General features: G+C 46.5%; 1 protein-coding gene across 1 annotated transcript in view; it reads left to right on the top strand.

Moving 5' to 3' along the window:
* Positions 1–21,270, top strand: part of CLPB (caseinolytic mitochondrial matrix peptidase chaperone subunit B) — a 191,984-nt gene that overhangs the window by 140,754 nt on the left and 29,960 nt on the right. The window contains exon 7 of the mRNA XM_036746267.1: positions 10,313–10,427. Coding sequence (XP_036602162.1) covers positions 10,313–10,427 — 115 coding nt within the window. The remainder of the gene's footprint in view (positions 1–10,312; positions 10,428–21,270) is intronic.

Genomic DNA, 21,270 nt, shown 5'->3' with positions numbered 1-21,270 from the left:
TCTCCTCCTTCATGAGGATCACAACAACCTCCTGATTGGCCTCTCTGCCTCCAGTCTCCTTCCCATTCTAGTCCCTCTGATACCCACTGCCAGAGTTAAGCTTCCTAAAATCCAGCCCTAGTCACATCGCACTTCTCTCAGAAACATCTAGCAGGGGGAAAATCCTGCCCTTGGAGTCAGAGACCAGGTTCAAGCATTAGCTCTGACTCCTGCTAGCTCTGTAATTCTCAGCAAGCCATTTTATATCTGAATTTTAGTGTCCTCATCTGTCAAACAGAGAATACTCCTTATGTCACATGTGAAGATTGTTGTAAGGAGAACACTTTGCACTGGATAGAAGGATAAACTACTGCCATTATTAATGCCTAATGTCTAAATTTCTCTGCCTGACTTGTGAGACTCCATTATCCGGCCCCATCCTATCTTTTCCACCTTATCTTTCCCTGTTCCCTAACGCACTCAAGGGTCATATTCATGTCATTTTTATATAATTACTCGGCGTTCCAAAGCACTTTGTTCACAGCAGCCCTGTAAAATTGGTAGTAGATTCCATTATGCCCATGTTGTTGTTTAGTCATTTTTTCAGTTGTGTCTGACTCTCCATGATCCCTTGTGGAGTTTTCTTGGCAAAGATACTGGAATGGTTTGCCATTTCCTTCTCCAGCTCATTTACAGAAAAAGAAACTGAAGCAAACAGGGTTAAGTGACGTGCCCAGGGTTACACAGCTAGTAAGTATCTGAGGCCAGATTTTAACCCAGGAAGATGAGTCTTCCTAACTCCAAGCCGGCCCCTCTATCCACTGTGCCACCTAGCTGCCCCCAGCAGTACTAGCTGCACTTATTGTGCGCATTGTAAGCATAGAGTCATTTAACCTGGGCAAACCCTGTTTGCTTCAGTTTCCTCATCTGTAAAATGAGCTGGAGAAGGAAAATAGTATCTTTTCCCAGAAAAACCCCGAAGGGTCATGGAGAGTCAGACACAGCTGAAACAAATGAACAACAAAAAGGCACTTAATAAGTGCTTTGGGGGTCATCTAGTCTAACTCTCTCTTTTTGTAAATAACAGAACTGATCCAAAAGAGTAATTTGCAAGGTCTCTTAGAAAGTGAGTAGCAAAGACAAGAATGATCCTGGGTCCACCAACTTAACCCAAAGTTAAGAATGATTCCTACAACAGAATGATTCAGATGAGGTCCAAAGTATACTGGGAGTTTCAAAGAGGGAGAAAGATCCCTATGGGATAGATGGTCAGGGAAGGCTTCCTGGAGGAAGTGACATTTACTCTGGGTATTGAAGGGCAGAAAGGATTTCAACAGGCAGAGAATCGAAAGTTTAAAGTTATGGCCACATTTTAACTAAGAGACAGAAGAGGAGGTTGGAAATATATCTTTATCTCTATCTCTCTGTACATGGTGGTAGATAAAACAAAAATATGGGAAGCTGGCCCATGATGAATACACAGCTAAGGGGGACGTGCTGGGATAAGCCTGCATTCCCCTCCCTGCTCCGCAATCCACTGAGACTGCCGGGGAATTTATTGCTCATTTTAATCACACCCAGAGAATGAATTGGCAGGAATATTAGCCCGATAGGCCACCGCATAGATTTTATTTGCATATTCCCATGACAGACTAGCAAGAACATTTCCTATGTATTTTTAATTTGTTTGGGCAGCAGCTGTGAAGGCAAGGGCCCAATGGGCCGCAGGCTCCACTGCTGGGCCTAGGTGTCTGCTAAGACAGTAGGGCAGGTGAGCAACAGTCAGCTGCCCAGGAAGACCATCAGGATCCAGGGGAAGGGCTGGCCCGAGGCTGGGGATTAGATACCTTCAATGGCCCTTATAGTTTACACCATGTTTTTATTCAACGCAGACCTATTCTGGGGCAACATAGTATAACAAAAGGAGTGTTTGATTTGGAGTCAGGAGCTGAATTCAGATCCCTGCACTGCTCCATGTGGGACCTTGGACAAGTCGCTTCTTTTCTGTCTCTTGGCCTCAGCTTTCACATCTCTAAAAGGAAGAGAGAGTTAATCATCTCTCAGGTTCTTTCATTCCAGCTCTGAATCTTTTGAAAGGCACCTATGATTATCTCCATTTTATAGCAAAAGAAACTAAAGCTTAGAAAGGTAACCCAGGGTAGTCAAGACTCACACCCAGGCCGCCATACTCCAATTTCAGTGGTCTCTTTAATGGATCACAGGTACTCTTATAGATTTGACCTTGCCCATCCGTTTGGACTAGGGCCATTCTTCTCTTTCTACTGCCTCTCTTGGCACTAGTTCCCTCTCTTTTCCCGGTCCTGTATTGGGCTCTGCTATGGAAGATACGAGAAGAGGAAATATGGATCCTCCCTTGAGGTGCTCTCAGCTTGGCAAGCAAGGTGATGAAACGTATTAGAGGGCACTGCCAAAAAAAAAAAAAAACGGCCAAAGAGAATTAAGGGCTTTTTTATCCACCTGTGTGATTCATGAAGTAATTTCAGTAGGGGCTTAAGGTGGGGAGGCAGAGCCCTGTGGGCTGGGGTAGTCAAGGAAGCCTCCCTGGAGGAAACAGACTCCCCTCTCCCCCAACTATCTCCTTATCACCCAGGACAAGGTCTTGGGCATTGCTGCCATGCACAAGACTCTTACCAAGCCTCTTTTTTACTGCCTCCAGAAACAAGACCTTTCCCCGGGGGTTGGCCGGAAGGCATAGTAGAGCCACACAGAATGGGAATTCCAAGCCAGGGTTTCTCCAGCTTGATGGGCAGGCTGTCTTTGTATCGTGAGAATGGCAAACAGCAAGAGAGCAAGGGTCTGTCTGACCCCTCTGTCCGCTCAGGCCCTCAGTCCAGAGCCTGAAGCTCGTCACTCAACCAGTGCCTCCCTTATGCCTAGCCACATGCCAAGAGCTCCTATAGTACAGGGCTACTTTAGTCATTCATTGGCCGTGTGCTTGAGCACCTACTATAACTTAAGCTCCTTGAGAGTAAGGACTGTTTGGCTTTTGACTTTTTGTCCCCAGCACCCAGCACAGTGCATTTCACATGGCAGAGACTTAATGTTTGGTGGATGGATGGGTGGATGGATGGATGAATGAATGAACAAATGTACTGTGTGTCCCCCCCAGTGTTGGGCTCTTTGGGAAAAAGAGGAGACATGAGCCCTGACCTCTTGGAGCTCAGTCTGGTTAAGAAGACAAAACTCATAACATGGATCATTGAGGACAATATAAGATTGCATATGGTCAGCTACTAATCTATGTGTCTCCACCTCTAAGGATTGTATGAGCTCAGAGAAGAAAGCAATCAGGGTGGAACGGATTATTGGAGAAGGCTTCCTGGAGGAGGTAGGACTGGAGGAGGGCTTTTAGGACATAGTGGATTTGGATAGGAAAAAGAGGAGGGAAGAAAGCTTTCTGGGCCAGGGAATGGCATGAATAATGGTGGGAATAAAAAAAATTTTTTTAATAAACTGAAGGTGGGAATGAGCCTGATATGGGTGAGGAGAGTGGCACAACTGAGGGAGAGAGACTGTTGGGAAGACAAGGACTAGGACCAGACTGGAAGCCTCAATTGCTAGCCTGAAGAGCTGGACACAGAACCAGTATGAAAGCCAGTGACATTTTCTGTACAGAGAAGTGCAAAATCACAGAATCTCAGGGTTATAGGGGACCTCAGAGGCCAGCTAGTCCAACTTCTCCCTGAACAAGAATCTTGTCCAGAACATACCCAAGTGATCATGATCAACCATTCACCTGAAGACCTCGTGCATAGAGGGGAGGGTGATCAGATTGAAGACCACACCCCGGGGGCATCCACTGAAGACACTGGGGAGGTGTAACCTGGAGGGGTAAAGGACAGAACTGGGAGTAATAGGTAGTTTGGTGACACGGTAAGAGGTGAGCTGGATAGAAGAAAAAACTTCTTCCTAATAATTGGAGTCATCCACAAGTGCAGTCACCTGTTTCAGGAAAGTGGGTTCCTTGCCACCGTAGGCTCAGGCAGAACCCAGATGGCCACTTGTTGGGGATATGGATTTCTATCCAGGTACGGATGGGGATAAATGACCTCTGAGGTCCCTTCCAACTAGACTCTGATTCTGTGACTGGATAGGTGATGGGGAAACGCAGGCATCTCCAGGCTTTAACCAATTGTCCGCTCCATCGGCCACTTCCACAACCCCCATGGTATGTTCAGCCATTTACAAAACTGGGTTGTAAACCCAGCCCTGTGCTAGGTGCCTTTCTGTGGGACCTGAGGCAGTCCCAAATTCCTGTTCTCTCTTTTGTACCAGTCTGAAAAGCTAAGTGAGGCCAATTCCCATGGTCCTTCTGTATCTCAGCCAGGTTAGCATGACAGCTATGGAGGAAAACAGCAGCTGTTTCCTTCCGAGCCTTCTCTTCTGTAGTCTAACCATCTCCCATTTCTTTAGCCACTCACCATCTTCTGAAAACTCCAGCTCTTCAGGTGTGGCACCCTGCCTTAAAGATCTCTGTGCCTGTCCTTCCCTACCCTCCCCCATACATACACACATGCTCCTTTCAGAACAAAGCTTGCTGGTGGTCCTCTTGTTGGGTCCACCTGCTTGTCCTGTGCCCCTACCCTTCTCTGTGACCATGCAGAGTGATCATCCAGAGACAAGTCCACCTGTCGCTCACCTTTGCTGCTTCTGCACAGTTACCCCCACACACACACATCCTTTCTCCTTCTTGCCCTTCTCACACTCCCCCTTCCTGGAGAAATGGAGCCAGGTAAGATACAGGGGTGACTTAGCCCTTACTCTTGGCTCTCATGGAAGCAATCCCAACCTGCTGGCCAGCTTGGAGCCAGGCCTCAGCCCGGGGCCCAGAACACTTTCCTGTAAATGTCGTCACAGCCAGGAGGGGTGCCATGTTGAATCAAGGATGATGAGAGCCAGTGAACGTGATTACCCAGCCCAGATTAGCCGCTGGGAGCCAGTGGCTGCCGTCTCTAGGTGAGGGCTGTAGAAACTAATTGCATATGTCTTTTATTAAGAAGAAGGGCTCACTTGCTCATGTTCTTCTGGGCGCCACACCCCCAGTGCCTGCCATCCAGGCATCCTATGCCTCCTCTGGCACAGTCCCCTTCTCAGCCCCCTCCTCCAGTGGATTTCCTCAGGACCCAATTGCCTTTCTCCCAGGATACCGGAGGAGGGCATTTGGGCCTAAGACTATGCCACTCATAGTATCAAAAGATTTTAACCTGGAAAAGACTTACAGTCCAACCCCCCACCCCTTATTCTACAGAAGGGCAGTTAATGCCAGTATCCTTATTGCCAGGGACAAAAGAGGAAACTGAGGCCAAGAAAGGTTAAGGTGGTACAAAGCAGTGCCAGCACTCAGATGTAGATAGCCAGATGCCATGCCACTCTTCTTTTTAGGACATCATACTGTCTCTGCATCTCTGTCCTCATGGTCCCCAGTTAAGCCCAGGCTTATTCCCTCCTACCAAGCCCATGACAGTCAACCTCCAGGACCTTCCTATTCCCTTCCTCACATGTCTTTTCTTCTGAACTAGACTGCAAATTGCTTGAAGACAGGACCCCTTTCTCTCTCCCTAAGCTGACAAGTACTCAGTTTATACTTAAATAAGATCATTTAGCTGTTTACAGATTATAAGACCCAGTCAGTCCACTCAGAGTTTAATTAGAACTTGAGGAAGTGAAGCAGTAACTGGGATATTTCCAAATGAATAAGGTCCGTGCACAGCAAGGGAGAGGACACTGGACAAAGGAGTTGGGTTAATTGAAGAGTTAATCCAGCCTGTGGATGCCTCTACCCCAGGCCTAATCAGCAGCCAGCTCATCCTTTGAGATTCTCTGTTCCTCACACAGATAGGAAGGCTGGTCTGCCTATAACTAGCAGAGATATAAAAGAAGGCAGAGAGCAACAGCATCCCCCCAGGGTCAGGGCCCACATCAGTGTCTCATGCTCACTTGTATCTTCTAGACTAAGACCCTTAATATCTGCTGTCTTAGGTGACTCGATACGTTCCACTTCTAGCCGCCTTTATGCTGCCCATCCTGTCTACCTCCTCTAGACCAGGGCTTCTTAAACTATTTCCACTCGCGACCCCTTCAGCATTTCTTAAACTATGGATCACCATTCCATATGGGGTCCAACCTGGCCCTGCCCAGCACTGCACTCTCCTGCTGCTGCCCACATCCCAGAGGTACACACTATTTCCTGCAGGAAGGGGATGGAAGTCTAGACAGAGTCCATTTCAGGACCCCCAATGAGGAGCCAACCAGAGCATCCTGCCTGTCTGCTATTCTTCTAGCTTCCTAAGAGTTAACTAGCCCAGAAGGGGACAAACAGCAGGCACATGAAGACCAGAATGCTCTGTCCTTTCCTTCAACACACTCAGGAAAGGTCTTCAAAGTTTCTCAAACACTCAGAAATTCAACTAGTCTCCAACATGGATTTCCCAGTCTCTGCTTGGCTACTTCAGGGACACAAAACTCACTAACTCCTAATGCAGCCTGGTCCACTGTGGGATAGCTCTGGTTATTTAGAAATGTCTTCTTTATATTGAACTGAAATCTGCCTCCCCATGACCTCTGCCCATTAGCACTAAGGTTGTCCTCTTTGGCCAGCTGAACAAGAATCAACGTCTTCCCCACTGTCTTTAAAACATTGAAGCTCCATTAGAAAGGATTTCAGAGGAAATCTAGTCCAGGAATTCGCCGTACCCCATTCCCACCAAGGTCATGTAGCCTGTTTGAGAACTTGCAACATTGAGAAGTTCACCTAATAAGCAATCCATTACACTTTTGGAGACTTCTGATTATAGGAAGGTGGTTGTTTTTTTCCTTTTATTGAGTCCAAATCTTGCTCCCTCTAACTGCCACCTATTGGAAAACTTCTAAGATCCCTTTCCAGCAATATCTTACCTGCTTTAAAGAGGGAATAGTGTGAATAAATGAGTGTCATGTCACATCCAGTGGTCTTTTTCTCAGCCCTCATCCATCTTGACTTCAGTTCAGCATTTGACACAAGGAACCATCCCCTCCTGAAGACTCTCCTCTTGGCTTCAGTAACATTGTACTCTCCTGGTTCTCTCAGCATGACTATCTTTCAAGGCTGTCTTGGGGCCTTTTCTCCTCCTCCCCCTCCCCCCCCCCATTAAGTTATATCTCTATAAAGTTATCAGATCTGTGTATCCAGCCCCAGTCTCTCTCCTGAACTCTGGTCCCGTGCTGCCAGCTGCATTCTGGAAGGCCCAACAACTTAAACTCAGCCTGTAATTTCCTCAGTGGACGGAGCTCTCGTGATGAAACTTCCCCTGCCAGGGGAGCTCTGTACCTGTTTTGCAGTATAAATTTTTAGAGAGTTCCCTGGGCTACTAGGAGGTGAAGGTACTTTCCCAGAGACACATGACCTGCCTGTGTCAGAGGCAAGACTTGAACCGATGTCTGCCTGATTACAAAACCAAGGACAGTTCCTTATCCACTCTACCACGCCACCTCTCTACATTGTGGGTACTTAATAGGCCTTTGTATATAGTAAGTGCTTAACAGTTGTGCTGTTTTGAATTGAAGTAACTTGAACCCATAAAGAAGTTTCCTTCTGCCAAATTCAGTGCAACAGTTCAGCAAGCATTATTAAGTGCCTTCTGTATACAGGCCCCTCCGTTCAGCACTCAAAATACAATTACCAGTCAGTGCTAGGCACCAAGGATAGAAAGACAAGGAAAGAAGCAATGCGTTGTAGAAAGGATCTTGCACTCTTAACAGGGAAGATGTATATGTAAGTCTAAACGTAAATAGAAAGCAAATAAATATGAAGTAATTTAGGGGGCTATGACCATCAGAGCGATCAGGAAAAGCATCATACAGACGGCATCGCTAGAACTGTGAAGAAGGAGGATATTGCTGGTGGGGGTTGGGCACGGCCAAAGAGAGAAACAGCCCCGTTTCTTCAGAGTTTACAGTCTAATGCCACACAAGCTGTCTTATCTGGTTTGAACCTTATGATGGAAAGCCTGAAAGGCAGCAGAGTACGGTGCACAGAGCCCTAGACTGACCACCAGGTCTGGGTTCAAATCCTAGCTTTGCCACTTGACCTCGAGCAAGTCATTCCCCTTCTATGGGTCTGTTTCCCCATCTGTAGAAGGAGGAAGTTGGACTAGATGAAATTTAAGGTCCTTTCCTAGTTGTAATTTTGTGTGACCTAAATGATCCCTGCCTTTCCCAGTCCCCTAAGGAACCTCTTGCTTGTTGCATGACATCCTGGGGAAGTGGCTTAAGTTGTGCTTGCCAAGTCTGTGTTCTTCCCAGAGGAAAACACCTCACACAGCACCAAACCTAGAGCCTTGTCTCTGCCTGGGTGACTAGAGGAAGCTGTAGATATATGGATGGCGGAGTCAGAGCTCAGTGATATATGCCACGCCTGAGGGAGCCATACGGTGACACGCTAGATTCCATCCCGCAAGCATCGTTCCACTGGGATCGGCAGCCAAGTTATTGCTCCATATGAAACATGGGGACTGATGGGAGCTTTCAGTTACAGACTGATAGCAACAGCCAAAATTGGATTGTTTGCTATTTATTGTTTTTAACTTCTGTCAGGGTCACTACCATCTCAGGAAAACACTGCCAGAGTGGCTGATATTTTTTATCCACTCTGCCCGCAGAAGCAGTCTGCAGCCATGACTTTTTTGACAGGACCTAGATTTGGTGGCCAGAGGATCCCTGTGCCCAGGAGGGACCCTCAGCAGCACATCCAACAGAGGAGGAGCCACAGGGGTGGGGGGATGGGAAGTGGGATTGAGCATGCCTCAGAAGGTAGTGGAGGTGTTTTTTGGAAAGGCAGCTTTGGACTCAGTCTCAGAAGAACCCAAGAGGCTCAGCTCCCAGTCACTGCAGTTGGCCAATCAGAGGCTGAATGATCTGCTGGGGAGGCTTAGAGAGGGCTGAAGCCTGGGTGAAAAGTTAGACTAGCCACTCTTTGAGATCTCTCTCATCTCTGAGTGTCTATGAGTCTGTGGTTCCATGAGTTCACCTTCCAGTGCTAATAGACACGGATAAAATGAAGACACTGAAGAAAGGCTCCTCCTTTTCCTCTTCTTCCTACTTTCTGCACTTTGACTCTAAGGTCACTGCCTTCCACCACTCAGGGTCCCCTTGAAGTCTGGGCCACATCATTCAGCACATGGTCATATTTTGTTAAACTTTTATTGAACCTTTTTTACAGCATGGTAATTTCTCTACATACCACCTTCACACCCACCTTGAACCATCTTTTGGAACAAAAAACAAGGCAAACTGAGCAGCATGCATTCTGCCAGTGAATGCTGGCTTTGAGGTCCCAGCTCTGCCATTCATTCTTTGTGCTAGTAGCTTGCACAATAAGGCTATTAGGCCTGTAAAGTCCCTCCCTCGCTGCTCGAAATCCATGATCCAGGAGAGTCTGACAGCATATCTAGCATTCTATACCCAATACCCTCACCTCACTCCAGAGAAGAGTTTCCCTGAGCTCCACTGCCTTTTTGTGCCATATAACTATATATTGTTTTGGTTTTCCTTTCTTTACTCACTATCAGTTCAAACAAGTCTCCCCGTGTTTCTGTGAAGTCTTCTTTATCATAGTTTCTTATGGTGCAGTAATGTTCCCCTATATTCATATGCCAGAACTTGTTAAATTCTTCTCCAGTTGTTGGATGCTAGCTTGGTTCCCAGATTGTTGCCATCACAAGGCACTGCTATGAATATTTTGATAGTACAGGACTTTCCTGTCTTTAACTTGCTTAGCATGTGTGCTCAGCAGTGAGATCAATGCGTTGTTTCCTAATGATTTCCTGTGTGTGATTCTCGCCTCCCCATCATACAGCTAGACTGTTAGCACCCCAGGATATGGCCATGCCCCCCTCTGCCCCTGTTTCCCCCATATCATTGCTGAACCCAGGGCTGAACTCCTGGTCAGTATGGAATGAAGTGAATTGGATTGTGGCAATAGAGAGTCTGTTCAGCTCTGGGAGGAGTCTACTGTTGAGAAGGGTTGTCCTAACTGTCAAGTATTTCCTGCCTATGACTGCTTTGTGGTTTTTCCAGGAGTGAAGTCTGGATTCTAGGCCTTTCCCGTCCTTCAGTTCCCTGCCCCAGGCTGCTGAGCTCCATAGCCCAGTTCTCTGTTTCAAATGAAATCATGGAGCTCCTGCTCTGGAGCCAGCACAGAACCGGGCATTCATTTTGGCCAAGAAAGAAAAATTCAGGATCTCTGTCCCCTGGGAGGTCTGTGGGCTGGGGTAGGATGACCCAGGATGTGGCAGACACTGCTGCGTTCCAAGCTATCTGTCCTTTTCTCCACTAGTACCAGGAAAAGCAGCGAAAGCGTGAAGCTGAGGAACGTCGACGCTTCCCTCTCGAGCAGCGGCTAAAGGAGCACATCATTGGCCAGGAAAGTGCCATTGCCACAGTGGGAGCAGGTAAGCATCATGCCGTGCCCCTGGCAGCCCTGCATCCTGACACTCCTGGTGTAAGGGCAAGGGTAGAACTGTGCCACTTTCCTCCTGAGGGTAGAGAGGTGGCCAGGGATCAGGCTGGCCAGCAAAAAGGAGCAATTATTTTCAGAATATTTAGAGAGGAAATAATTACCCAATAGTACTAGACCTCCTGCCACACGGGTACCTTAGAGAGTACCTTAAGAGGTGGGACAAACATATCAGGGTGGGCAGAACTACATGTACAAATCCATTCATTGTGAGGATCCTGTGCTGTGAACAGAAGTGCTGTGAACCTATTTGATAGAACATTAGAGCCGGAAGGAACTTTATAAATTACCCAATTTAAAGATTCATTTAGGGTCACACAGAGATAGTTTCATCATCTGCAAAATGGCCCTAGAATCCATTGGCTGCTGGTTAGCGCTCTCTTCAGGACCCCATTTCACCATCTGGAATCTCTCACATCGGGGACAAGCACCTGATGTGACACGGCCGTCCCCAGCACCAACAGCACCTGCTTCCCCATTTGTACATTCACTCTCCACTGCCCCAGCCAGCTCCTTCCATGTTCTGTCTCTGCTGAGATGATTATAAGTCATAGAGGGCTGGACCTAGAGTCAGAAGGGTCAGCGCCTGCCTCACACCCATGGCAGCTGTGGGACCAAAGACATTTAATGTCTCTGAGGCTTAAAAGAGAAGGAATGTAAAGTGCATTTACATCTCACCTGTCTTCATCATCCTTGGTATGTGACTGCCCAAGGTCACACAGCCGGGAAACACTGGCACTGGGGTTCCAAACCCAGCATTCTTTCCATTATGCCACAGTGCCTCTCCTGAGGTCATTTAAGTATTTTTATTCCCATTTTACATATGAAGAAACTGAGACTAAGGTGAAGTAACTAGCCCAAAGTCTTACAGCAAGATTAGAACCCAGGTTTTCTGACTCCAGATTGAATAAAACATGGTGTGTGTTTGTAAAACATCCTTACTTTCCTTCTGCTTCAGCATGACAGGCACATGTTTTCACAGAGCCCTTCAAGAGATCGTGTACCTGGCATCAAGGGTCTAATGCAGGGCTATGAATCAAGATAGGAGAAAGGGAGAATTAAAGCATTTCTGTTAGATCAGAAGAGAGAAGAACACTGGGATCGTGTTGTTGGAGCCTCCTGGTTCTTCTCACCTCACCCACGAGGCCAGCCCTGCTCCCTAAGCATAGCCCCGATCTCTGCCTCCACACACTGGGCCACCCCAAGCCATCAGGCTGCAAATTTCCAATCTAGCCGCCAAGCCTGGGTGATAAAAGGGGCCATCAGGCCGAAATTGTGTCCTTCCCTCTGGGGCCTCCAGAGGAAAGTTTGTCACCTTCCAGAAAGCAATTAAAGATTTAATTGAAAAAGGAAGGCAGGCCGCCCTAGCCTGACCCTCTATTATCCCCAGTTCATTGGGGAACAAGGGTCCTAATCACTGGGGCCAGGGGACCAGCCTGCTTCTAGAGACAAAAGGAGTTGTCGGACTCCTGACCCAGCATGTGCTGTTAGCCCAAGGTCAGGAGGTTGGCCACTGCTTTCATTGAAGGCAGCCTAGAGATTTAAGCTGTCCCCAAACCAGGCAGGGCCCCTTCCTTCCCAGGCAGAAGCCACCCCAATTGTCTCCCCTTGACAGAGCCCCCAGAAGGATTGGTTACCACATAGGTGATAGAATTGAGACCTTTTACAGAAACTGACCAAGAGAGGGGGGAACTGATCCAAAGTGACAGTGAGGAGTAAATAGCAGGTGACACGTCACCATGCCACCATGCCCACCAGCCACCCTGCCACCTCATCACAACAGGACAGGCCTGCCCAGCCTCCTCTTATGTTGGACACAGGAGGAACAAACTCCTTGCTCCTTCTCTGCTAGACTGCTTCTGGTTGGAGAAGGGGAAGAGAGGAGGGGCCCCTGGAAAGGAGAGACAAATGACCCTACCAGAGATTTAATAAAACATCTCCTATCGGCCTTTTATGTCCACACGGATCAGGACATACCTGCCACCATAATGTTTCCCCTTGGGCTCCCTCAAGGTCCTTCAGCCAGCAATCTGCCCACTCCCCTTTGACCTTCTTCCCCTTGCCCGTGTCTCAAGCTAACAAGATAAGTGAGGCATCAGGAAACCAGTGGAGAGGCGGGGGAATGGACCTGCATTTCTTATTCAACACCAACTCCTTTTTCTTTAGTCATCTCATTCTTGACATAGGGGAGGAGTATGTACCCTGAGAGAATCCAGAATCCTGACTAACAGCTCACCCCACACCCACCAAGGGCCCTCAGTCTCAGAAGCTGCCAAGTCCCAAAGAAAGAGCTCTCAGCTTAAGTCCAGTAGACATGAGTGCTGCTGACTCTCTCTGTGCCCTTGATCAATTCACTTAACCTTTTCTAGGCCTCAATTTCCCCATCTTTTAAGAGGAGTTGGTAGCTTCTGTCTCACAAGGGTGTTTGTGAGGATCAATTGATATAATAGATGAGAAAGCCCCTTATAAAGAACCAACTGGATTGGCTTTTAATCATGAAGAAGAAAGTTGGCCTAAAGAGACACATTAAAGCTAAAGAGTAGTGACTGACAAAGTCCCAAAGGTATACAAAAGCAGGCTTTGGAGAATCCCGTCCCATGAGTGACCTCCAGCATCCTCCTGGTGTTTGCTGGCTGACCCACCACTTAACATGCCATACTACCATCAGCAGGACCACAGCTGGTACTGCTCCCTTCTTCAAGATAAACCCCAGGGTTAAATATATTCTGCTTTTTGCATATAATAATGACACTTATCAATCTTCACTAGTAATTTTTATTTCCCTCCCTACCCTCTCTGACAAGCGGTCCCCCAGTCCCTCCTTGCAGCCTTCCAGTAATGGGAACTCAGCACCTCCTAAAGCAACACATCCACTTTTGGAAGAGCTGTCATTGTTAAGAAGCTTTTTCTTACAGCCAGCCTCCATCCACCTCTTTGTGACTTCCACCCAGTGCTCCTCGTTCTGCCCTCTTGGGCCTAACAAAAACAGGTTCATCCATCTTCCACGTGACAGCCTTTCAGAAACTTGAAGACAAACCTTTTGTTCTGTCCTCCACGGCCCCTTCTCTCATTTCCCCACCATCCCATGCCTTTTTCTGGCCATTTTCTAGCTTATCAGTGAGTCCTTCCTGAAATAAGGTAACCATAACTGAACATAGTTCTTCAGATGAGCTCTAGGTGTAGAGGACAACAAGATGTTGGCTGACTCTCCCAGCTCTCGGTCATTTGCACATTTGACCACATTTTGACTCTTGTCTTCATCCGTGTCATTAAATATCCCAGGCCAGAGACAGAAAGATTCCTGATGCTCATTGCTGAGGACAGGAACTGGTTCTGTTGACCATGCTTTAGATCCAGTTATTCAGCTGAGTCTACCACAGTGTACTCTGTCTTATAGATAAAGAAACTGTGTCTTCCCAAAGGCCCTATCAAGTGTTTGCTGACATCCAGGCCCATCACATTTATTGCATTCCCCTCATCTATGCTTATCGAAAAAAGGGAAGGCAACTAGTCTGGCATGACCTATTCCTGAGGCCGTATTAGCTCCTAGGTGACTCCCATGTCTTTTTGTAAATGCTCTGAGACTATCCTTTTAATATGTTCTAGACTCTTCCCAAGAGTCAGTCAGGTTCAGGATTTGTTGGACTGAACAAAGAATAAAAAGTGTAATCCTTTGATGAGAATTATAACTATATTGGAAGGATAAATGTAGAGATTCAGATTATCTATTCTTAATAACTAGTTAAAGGGATTAGGCTATCTATTTACCAGTTGGCCAGCAGAATAAAGTTCTAATTTCCTTTAAACTGGGAGAAAAAAAAAAAGAGTCAGTCAGGTTTACTGGCCTAAAGTTTGATGGTTTCACCCTTCCCCCACTCCACTCTGCCATTTTTTTTTTTACCTTCCTCTCTCCCATCCCTTTCTCTCCCATTTTCTGTGACCTTTCAGAAATCACAGAGTAACTCAGCAGTCACATCTTCTAGTTAGTTCCTTCAGCACCCTGGCATATATTTGATTTAAACCTGATGACTTAATCTCATCCTCCTTGACTTCTCTGCAGCATTGGGATTTTTTAATCCACTCCTCTTTCTTCATAGTCCTCTCTTCTCCCATCTCTTGTGTAACATTTTACCTTCCTTACTGTTCTGTGTCTCTATGACTACCACTTCCCTGTCTTCTTTGCTTGAATGTATCCCCCGAATTTAGGAGGTAACCCTTTGTAATGGAAAAAAGACCACTAGACTTGGAGTCAGGGGATACCTGAGTTCAGAGCCTACCTCTGACACTTGCTAGTTGTATGATCACATGTGACTCACTAGACATGGAGTCTCTTTTCCCCATAATTGTGGGGTGAGGGAGGAAGGAGAGCCAAAGAGGAGGTTCTGAAGTGGGGTTTCTGGAAGGACACTGATGCCAGCAGTGGAAATAGACATCAGAGAGATGACCAGGAGCAGGCTTAGAGAGGGAAGGTGATGAATTCAGTTTTGTCCACCCTGTGTCCAATAAGTTGTTCAGTCTTGCTCTTTCTCCTTCTGCAGCCTCTCCTACATCCTTCCCCTTCACAGCACTCCCAATGCAGCCACCCTAGTTCAGGACCTCATTACCTGTTGACCAAATTATTCTCATAGTCTCCTCTCTGGTCTCCCTGCTTCCAAGGTGCCCATCCCAGACCATCCTTCACCCTGCTATCTAAATCACTTTCCTATCACACTGCTGTGATCAAAGTGATGCTCTCCTCAAAAACCTTCAGTGGCTTCTGAGTGCCTGTTAAATAAAGTGTGAATCCTCAGACTGTCATTTAGCACTTCCCACAATCTGGATCCTCCATACCTTGTCTCACACTGTTTCCCATCACATACTCGTAGGTTCCATCCTAATTGGACTAATTCACATCTTGCCCTCTGTTGTCTCCTGATATCAACTCTGCCTGGAGGGATCTTCCCCCACACTCACAAATTGAAATCCCTCTCACTTCAAGGTCCCATTCAGATGCCACCACCTCCTGGAGCTTTCACTGAACCCATCCCACCTCCTTCCTCTTATTCCTTATTCCTAGTTTCCTGTGTCTCTCCTTTGCACTTAGAGTAGTTACTTGTCAACTCATTCTTTTCCTGTTAGATAATAAGCTTCTTGAGAGTAAAGCCTGTGTCAGAATCTGGAATTATATCTACAGGGCCCAGTTCAATCTTCCACAGATAAAATGTTGAATAATAGTTTCTGTAACGTACATAGCATGTAACAGTTTCCAGAGCACTTTCTTCAGTACATATCTCTGAGAAAGGATTGTATAAATGTTCTCGTGATTCTCCTATCTCTAACTACTACTTCTCTGTGTTCTCATCCTCCTGCCCCTCAAGTTTGGGTGGCCCCAAGAAATAAATGGGCATAATGGAAAGATCACTGGACTTGGAGTCAGAAAACCCAGTTCCTTCAACAAATTTCTTATATAGTCTGCTCTCCAGTTTTCTCAGCATCCTAGGTAACAGGGGCAGAGCTAGAGCTACATACCAGGTCTGCCACTCCCCAGTCTGGAGAGACACATGGTACACTTGTGAGGGGCAGCAGGTTGGGCGAGGCTGAGAGTATCCAACCCAGAGAATGAAGTAAATTTGTAGAGAAAAGGAGCTGTCCTCAGGGACAGAGGCCTGACCTTCCCCCTCTTCCCCATATGAACTGAAGTGGTTCCCTGCTTGCCTACAAATTGTGATGGATGAGGAAAGCCTGGGGCCTTTGACACTGGTGGGGAAGGTACACATTAGAGCCCTTAATTCGTGGAGACCAGCCAGACCAGGGCCCAGGGAATCCTAACCTTTACCTTGCCCTTCCAACCCCACTAGTCCAAGTGCTAGGCCTGTGCTCTGTCGTGGGCTCCTTTTCTAAGACCCAGGAGGCAAAGAGACAGAGAGATGTAAGGAGTCCTCTATGGACCCCTCCTTTTAGATCTCTGGCCTCAGAGTTTCTTTCTACTTAGAGAAGAGGAGGCCTTCTGTCAGTACGGTGGTTAGGGGGGGCGACACTGAGGGAACAACCGAAGAGAGAGAGTTTCATTATTGGGTATAGCACATCTCAGTGTTTCCCAGTTTTTTCCCTTGTATTATGAAAATAGGCTTAATTTCTTCTGTTCAGTCCAAAATTTCCCTGACCATCCTTTATCCTGTGGCTCTGTTTTAGAGGTCTCATTCGAAAACTAGCCCTGCAAAGTTCTAAGAGTCTGATCACCAGATTGGCTATGGGTGATTATTTTTTTCAGGTATAGCGACTTTCAAAGTTTATCTACTGATACAGAGAAGGAAGGCCCACACTAGCAGAATCACAGATCCCTGAAGTATTCCATAATTCAATGGATTAACACCCTGAACCATCCCCTGCAGTTATAGCTTCCAGGGTCACAGTTTTTGACAAGTTTTTGTCTTCAAGTGTCTTCTTAATGAACCCCAGTGAAGGAGAACCCAGTACTTCAGAGTCAGCCATTCCATGTCTAGACAGCTGTAAAATGCATTTCTATTTAACGGCAAACTTAAACATGCCTTTCTGTGATTTCCACCCATTCCTCCAAATTTTGCCTTCTGGGACAAAGCAGAAGGAGCGTAATCCAGTGTCAGCTTTACAGCTCTTCAAAAAGTCCCAGGTATGGCCTGACCAGGGAAGGGAAAGTAGGCCCATCACCTTCTAAGTCAGAATATTATACCTCTATTAATTCACCCTGGATCAAGTGAACTCTCTGGCTTCTGTGTCACATTGTGGATTAGAGCTTGCAGTCCACTAAGATCCCCAGATCTTTTTCAAATGACTTGATGCCATCCTATATTTATGTTGGTTTTCTGAACTAGAGTTTCTAATAAAATGAAATTTAACCAGGACAAACATTCAGCCCATCATTCTAGCCTTCCATCAGTGTACTTCAGGCTCTACATGACTGTTGCCAAATAAGCTTGAAAACTGATTAGGAAGAATACCGGGGCCATGAAAAAGGATATTATATAGCCCTGTGGCCTTTGCCACAATCTAGGCTTGCTGGTAGGAGTGGGAATGGGAAGGAGGCATTACTTAGGTGATGTGAGATAAAGGTCAGAAGAAAAGGCTGAGAAGGCCATGGAATATTCCTTCCTCCACAGTCTGAGACCACTGGAAACAGGAAAATTTTTAGGAGGCTCGACTAGTGTTGGATAAGCAAATTTATATTGATCGTGTCCTATGGATAGGACCCTGTGAAGGAGGCCACCAGGACCCCACCTCCAATAGTTCACAGTCTGGGGGAAACAGAGGGAAGGAAGATCTAAGCCCTTGCCTTGGGCAGCATTATCCAAAGGTGACTGAGAAGCAGCTGACCTGCGCTCTGCCCTCGGCATTCATAGCCTCATTGGAACCTAGAATACAATGAGAGAACCAAACAAGATGCTGTGTAATCAGGCATCAGCAAGGATGACTTAGACTCCAAGGGCCATTAGAACCTGAGAAGGGGGAGCTCTGGGGCTCAGTGGGAGTAACAGTGGTCAGGGATCTTCAAGAAGGCTTCCTAAAGGAGAGACACCTTATAGCATGGGAAGGTTTGGACAGGAAATGGTAGCATTTCCTAGCCTTTTTCTGTATTGCTTGTTCCATACCAGGTCTCATACAAAGTGGGCAAGGGTCCCAGGGCAGCATGGCCTAGTGGAAAAACCACTGGACTTGGGAGTCAAAAGACCTGGTTCTCATCCCACATCAGCTGCTTACTAATTGTGTGACCCCTAGCAAGTCAATTATCCTTTCTGAGCCTCAGCTTTTCTATCTGTAAAATGATCAGATTGTGTGACTAGATGATCCCTAATGTTCCTAGCAGCCCCCAAACTGGCAGGGCCCCAGCTGAACTTTTGGGCCGCCACCTCTTCTTCTTCCCTACCTCAAACCAGCCTTGATGTGTGTCACAGCCATCTTCCACTCCCCCACTCTGAGGCTCCACCTCTAGAAGCTATTGGTTAGGCCCTTCAGGAGCCATGGAAATGAATTCCATTTGGGACCTTCATTGGCAGCATAGGATGACTGAAGGGCCAAGTCTCTACCTCCACATCTCAGGCATAACTCAATTTCTGCACTATGGCTCTCCTGTGGCCTCCATGGAAGTCTAGAAATGCACCAAGTATGGGTGGGTCTAAACCCTGGCAACCCTGTGGGTGCCATGAAGATGGGCAGCCAGCGAAGCACTGCTGAATGAATTGATTTGATAAACGGACATTTATTACACTCACAAATTGGCTGAAACCAATTTTGGTCACATCAACCCCTGATAAGTGCTGGGGTATTGATTTGTGCAAAGTAATACAGTGAATTTATCAGTGCAATCCCCAGCTGAGGGGCCTCTGGAAGACACAAGCACACTGTTACGGTGTAACAGATGGAGAAAATAAGGCAAGAACCAAGCAGCCTGGGGCTCAAGACCTCTTCAGCCTTCCTGGAGCCAGGCAGACCCACCACCTGGATTGCAGACCTACAGGAAAGAACCCTCTTCCTTCCCACATCTGGGGTGCAAAGATCAAGAATGACCCTGTGCAGGGGGTCCGTCCTATGCCTTTCCTTCAAAATTCAGCTGCTGAACCCCATCTCTCCCCATTTGTCTTGATATCAAAAACTTACAGTGTTGAAAGGAACCTCAGAGTTCATCTAGTCCAACCCTGTTCAGAACATGAATCCTAGCTGTAATTTAACTATAGACTTCCAAAGCAACCCATTTCATTTTCAAACAGCTCCAATTACTGGAGGAAATTTCCACGTATTAAGCCATAACTAATCTGTGATTTCCATTATTTTTAGTTTTGTCTTCAAGTGTCAAAGCTTCCTCTCCCTCATGAGTTGTTCTTCCCTTTAGATTTTTTAAGACATTTATCATGCCCTCCCTAAATTTCCTGCTTTCCAGGTTCAGTATTCCTAGTTTCTAAAGGGATGATTGCAGCCCCATTCCCAGCCTGGTAACCCTCAACCCAACTCATCGAGGCCCCTTGTCATATGTGGTCCTTGGAACAGGACTTAGTCACCAGGTATGATCTGACCCAGAGGAGTTTGAAACAAAACTATCTTCCCTACCCCAGTCCCTCTATTAAGGAATGTGTCCTAAAACCACACTGACATTGTACTGCTGCTCCACTGAGCTTGTAGTCAGCTAAAAATCCTAAGATCTTTTTAACACAGTATTGATACAGTTGATTTCACAACTACAACCGCAGCCCAAGTGAGGACGGCATGTTTGTCCTTATTATGTTCGGTCTGGTTAGCATCAGCCTGTCTCAGGGCATTTTTAAATTCTAGTTTTGATGCCCAGTATATTAGCCATCCCTTCCAGCTTGATACCATATACATATTTATTAAGCATGTCATCTATGCCTTCATCAAAGTCACTGATAAAGATTGTTTAATACGATTGCTCCAAAGACAGATCCCTGGGGCACTCCACTAAAGACTTCCTTCCAGGTTGGTTGACATTAATGACTAGACTTTGGGTCCAGTTGTTCCTCTCATTCCAAATTCACCTTTCGGTACTGTCTTTTCATCCACATTCTCCCATCTTGTCCACAAGCATACCATTAAGGATACTGACTGTCACGTGCTATGTTTACTTAGGCTTTGTCCACAACATCCCTCTGATCTGCTAGTCTATGAACCCTGTCAAAGAAGGCAATGAGGTTAGTCTGGCCATTCTGACATGACCTGTTCTTCATGAGCCCAGGCTGGCTCTTAGTTATGACCCCTTCCCGCCCTTCATGCTAGCAAATTCTCTGATTATCAGGTCTAAATCCAAATCAGGCTTACTACTATTATGTAATTCAAAGCACCCAAGCCCTTCTCTTATTTCACAGTTTGGACCATATTTGTACACCCCTGGCCTGAAAACACACTCTTCCCTCCTCCTCTTGAATTCTTCAGAGATCAGTGACTATGGATCAGCATACCCACCAACCATTTCTTTCTGTCCCCTGAAATGAAATGATCTGGACCTAGTGACTTCTACTCAGTGGGAGCCCTTGGTGCTCTCACCATCTTATCTTCACTTTCAGATCTCTCTTAGCCATTTTTATCCTGTCCTTCCCACTGTGAAGTAAGGAAAACTATAGGAAAATTGGAATCAAGTAGTTCTGTCTTCTCTGTTAACCTTTGTTTCATCCACCCCAAGTAGAAGCAATCTTTTTTTTTCTCATGTCCTTCTTTTGCCTCCTGCTTAACTTAAAAAAATCCTCTGAGGCCCAATGTTGACCACCAACCTCACCTCCATGGGAGGGTTAGTACCCTGCACTGCTCTTCTGCCCTGGCTTCCATCTTTGCTTCCCCCTGGCAGTCATTCACATAATGGGGAATTTTCATTTCCTAGCACTGCTGTGAGGGAGTCCAGAAAAGGAGCAAATCTATCTAACCCCTGCTTACACAGCCTGGTAGAGGAGACAAGAAGCACAAAAGTTGAATGGTTAAATATTTTTTAAAAATAAATAACTACATGTCCATAATTTGGGACCAAAAGAATTTATACAGCTCCTTAACGTCTGTAGAGGCCCAGTGGAAAAAGACCCATGTGAGCTAAAAGAGTTGGGAAAAACCTGGGCAATGTGAGATTTGAGTTGACCCCCATTAGTTCAGGCAGAGGAGATAGAAGCAATCCCTGGTAGGAGAAAGAACATGAGTGAAGGCAGAAACAAGCTTGGCTTGTTTGGAGAAGAGACCAGCCTGGCTACTCCTGCCTCTTCCAGTTCATCTTCCCCACCAAGACTAGGAGACAGCACATCATCTTTTCCCACAGCTCCTAAGCCCATGTTCTG

This window comes from Trichosurus vulpecula, chromosome 2 (assembly GCF_011100635.1).
Source record: "Trichosurus vulpecula isolate mTriVul1 chromosome 2, mTriVul1.pri, whole genome shotgun sequence".
NCBI classification, from domain to species: Eukaryota; Metazoa; Chordata; class Mammalia; order Diprotodontia; family Phalangeridae; genus Trichosurus; species Trichosurus vulpecula.
The sequence above is the reverse complement of the archived record's forward strand: the minus strand, read 5'-3'. Positions and strand labels throughout refer to the sequence as shown.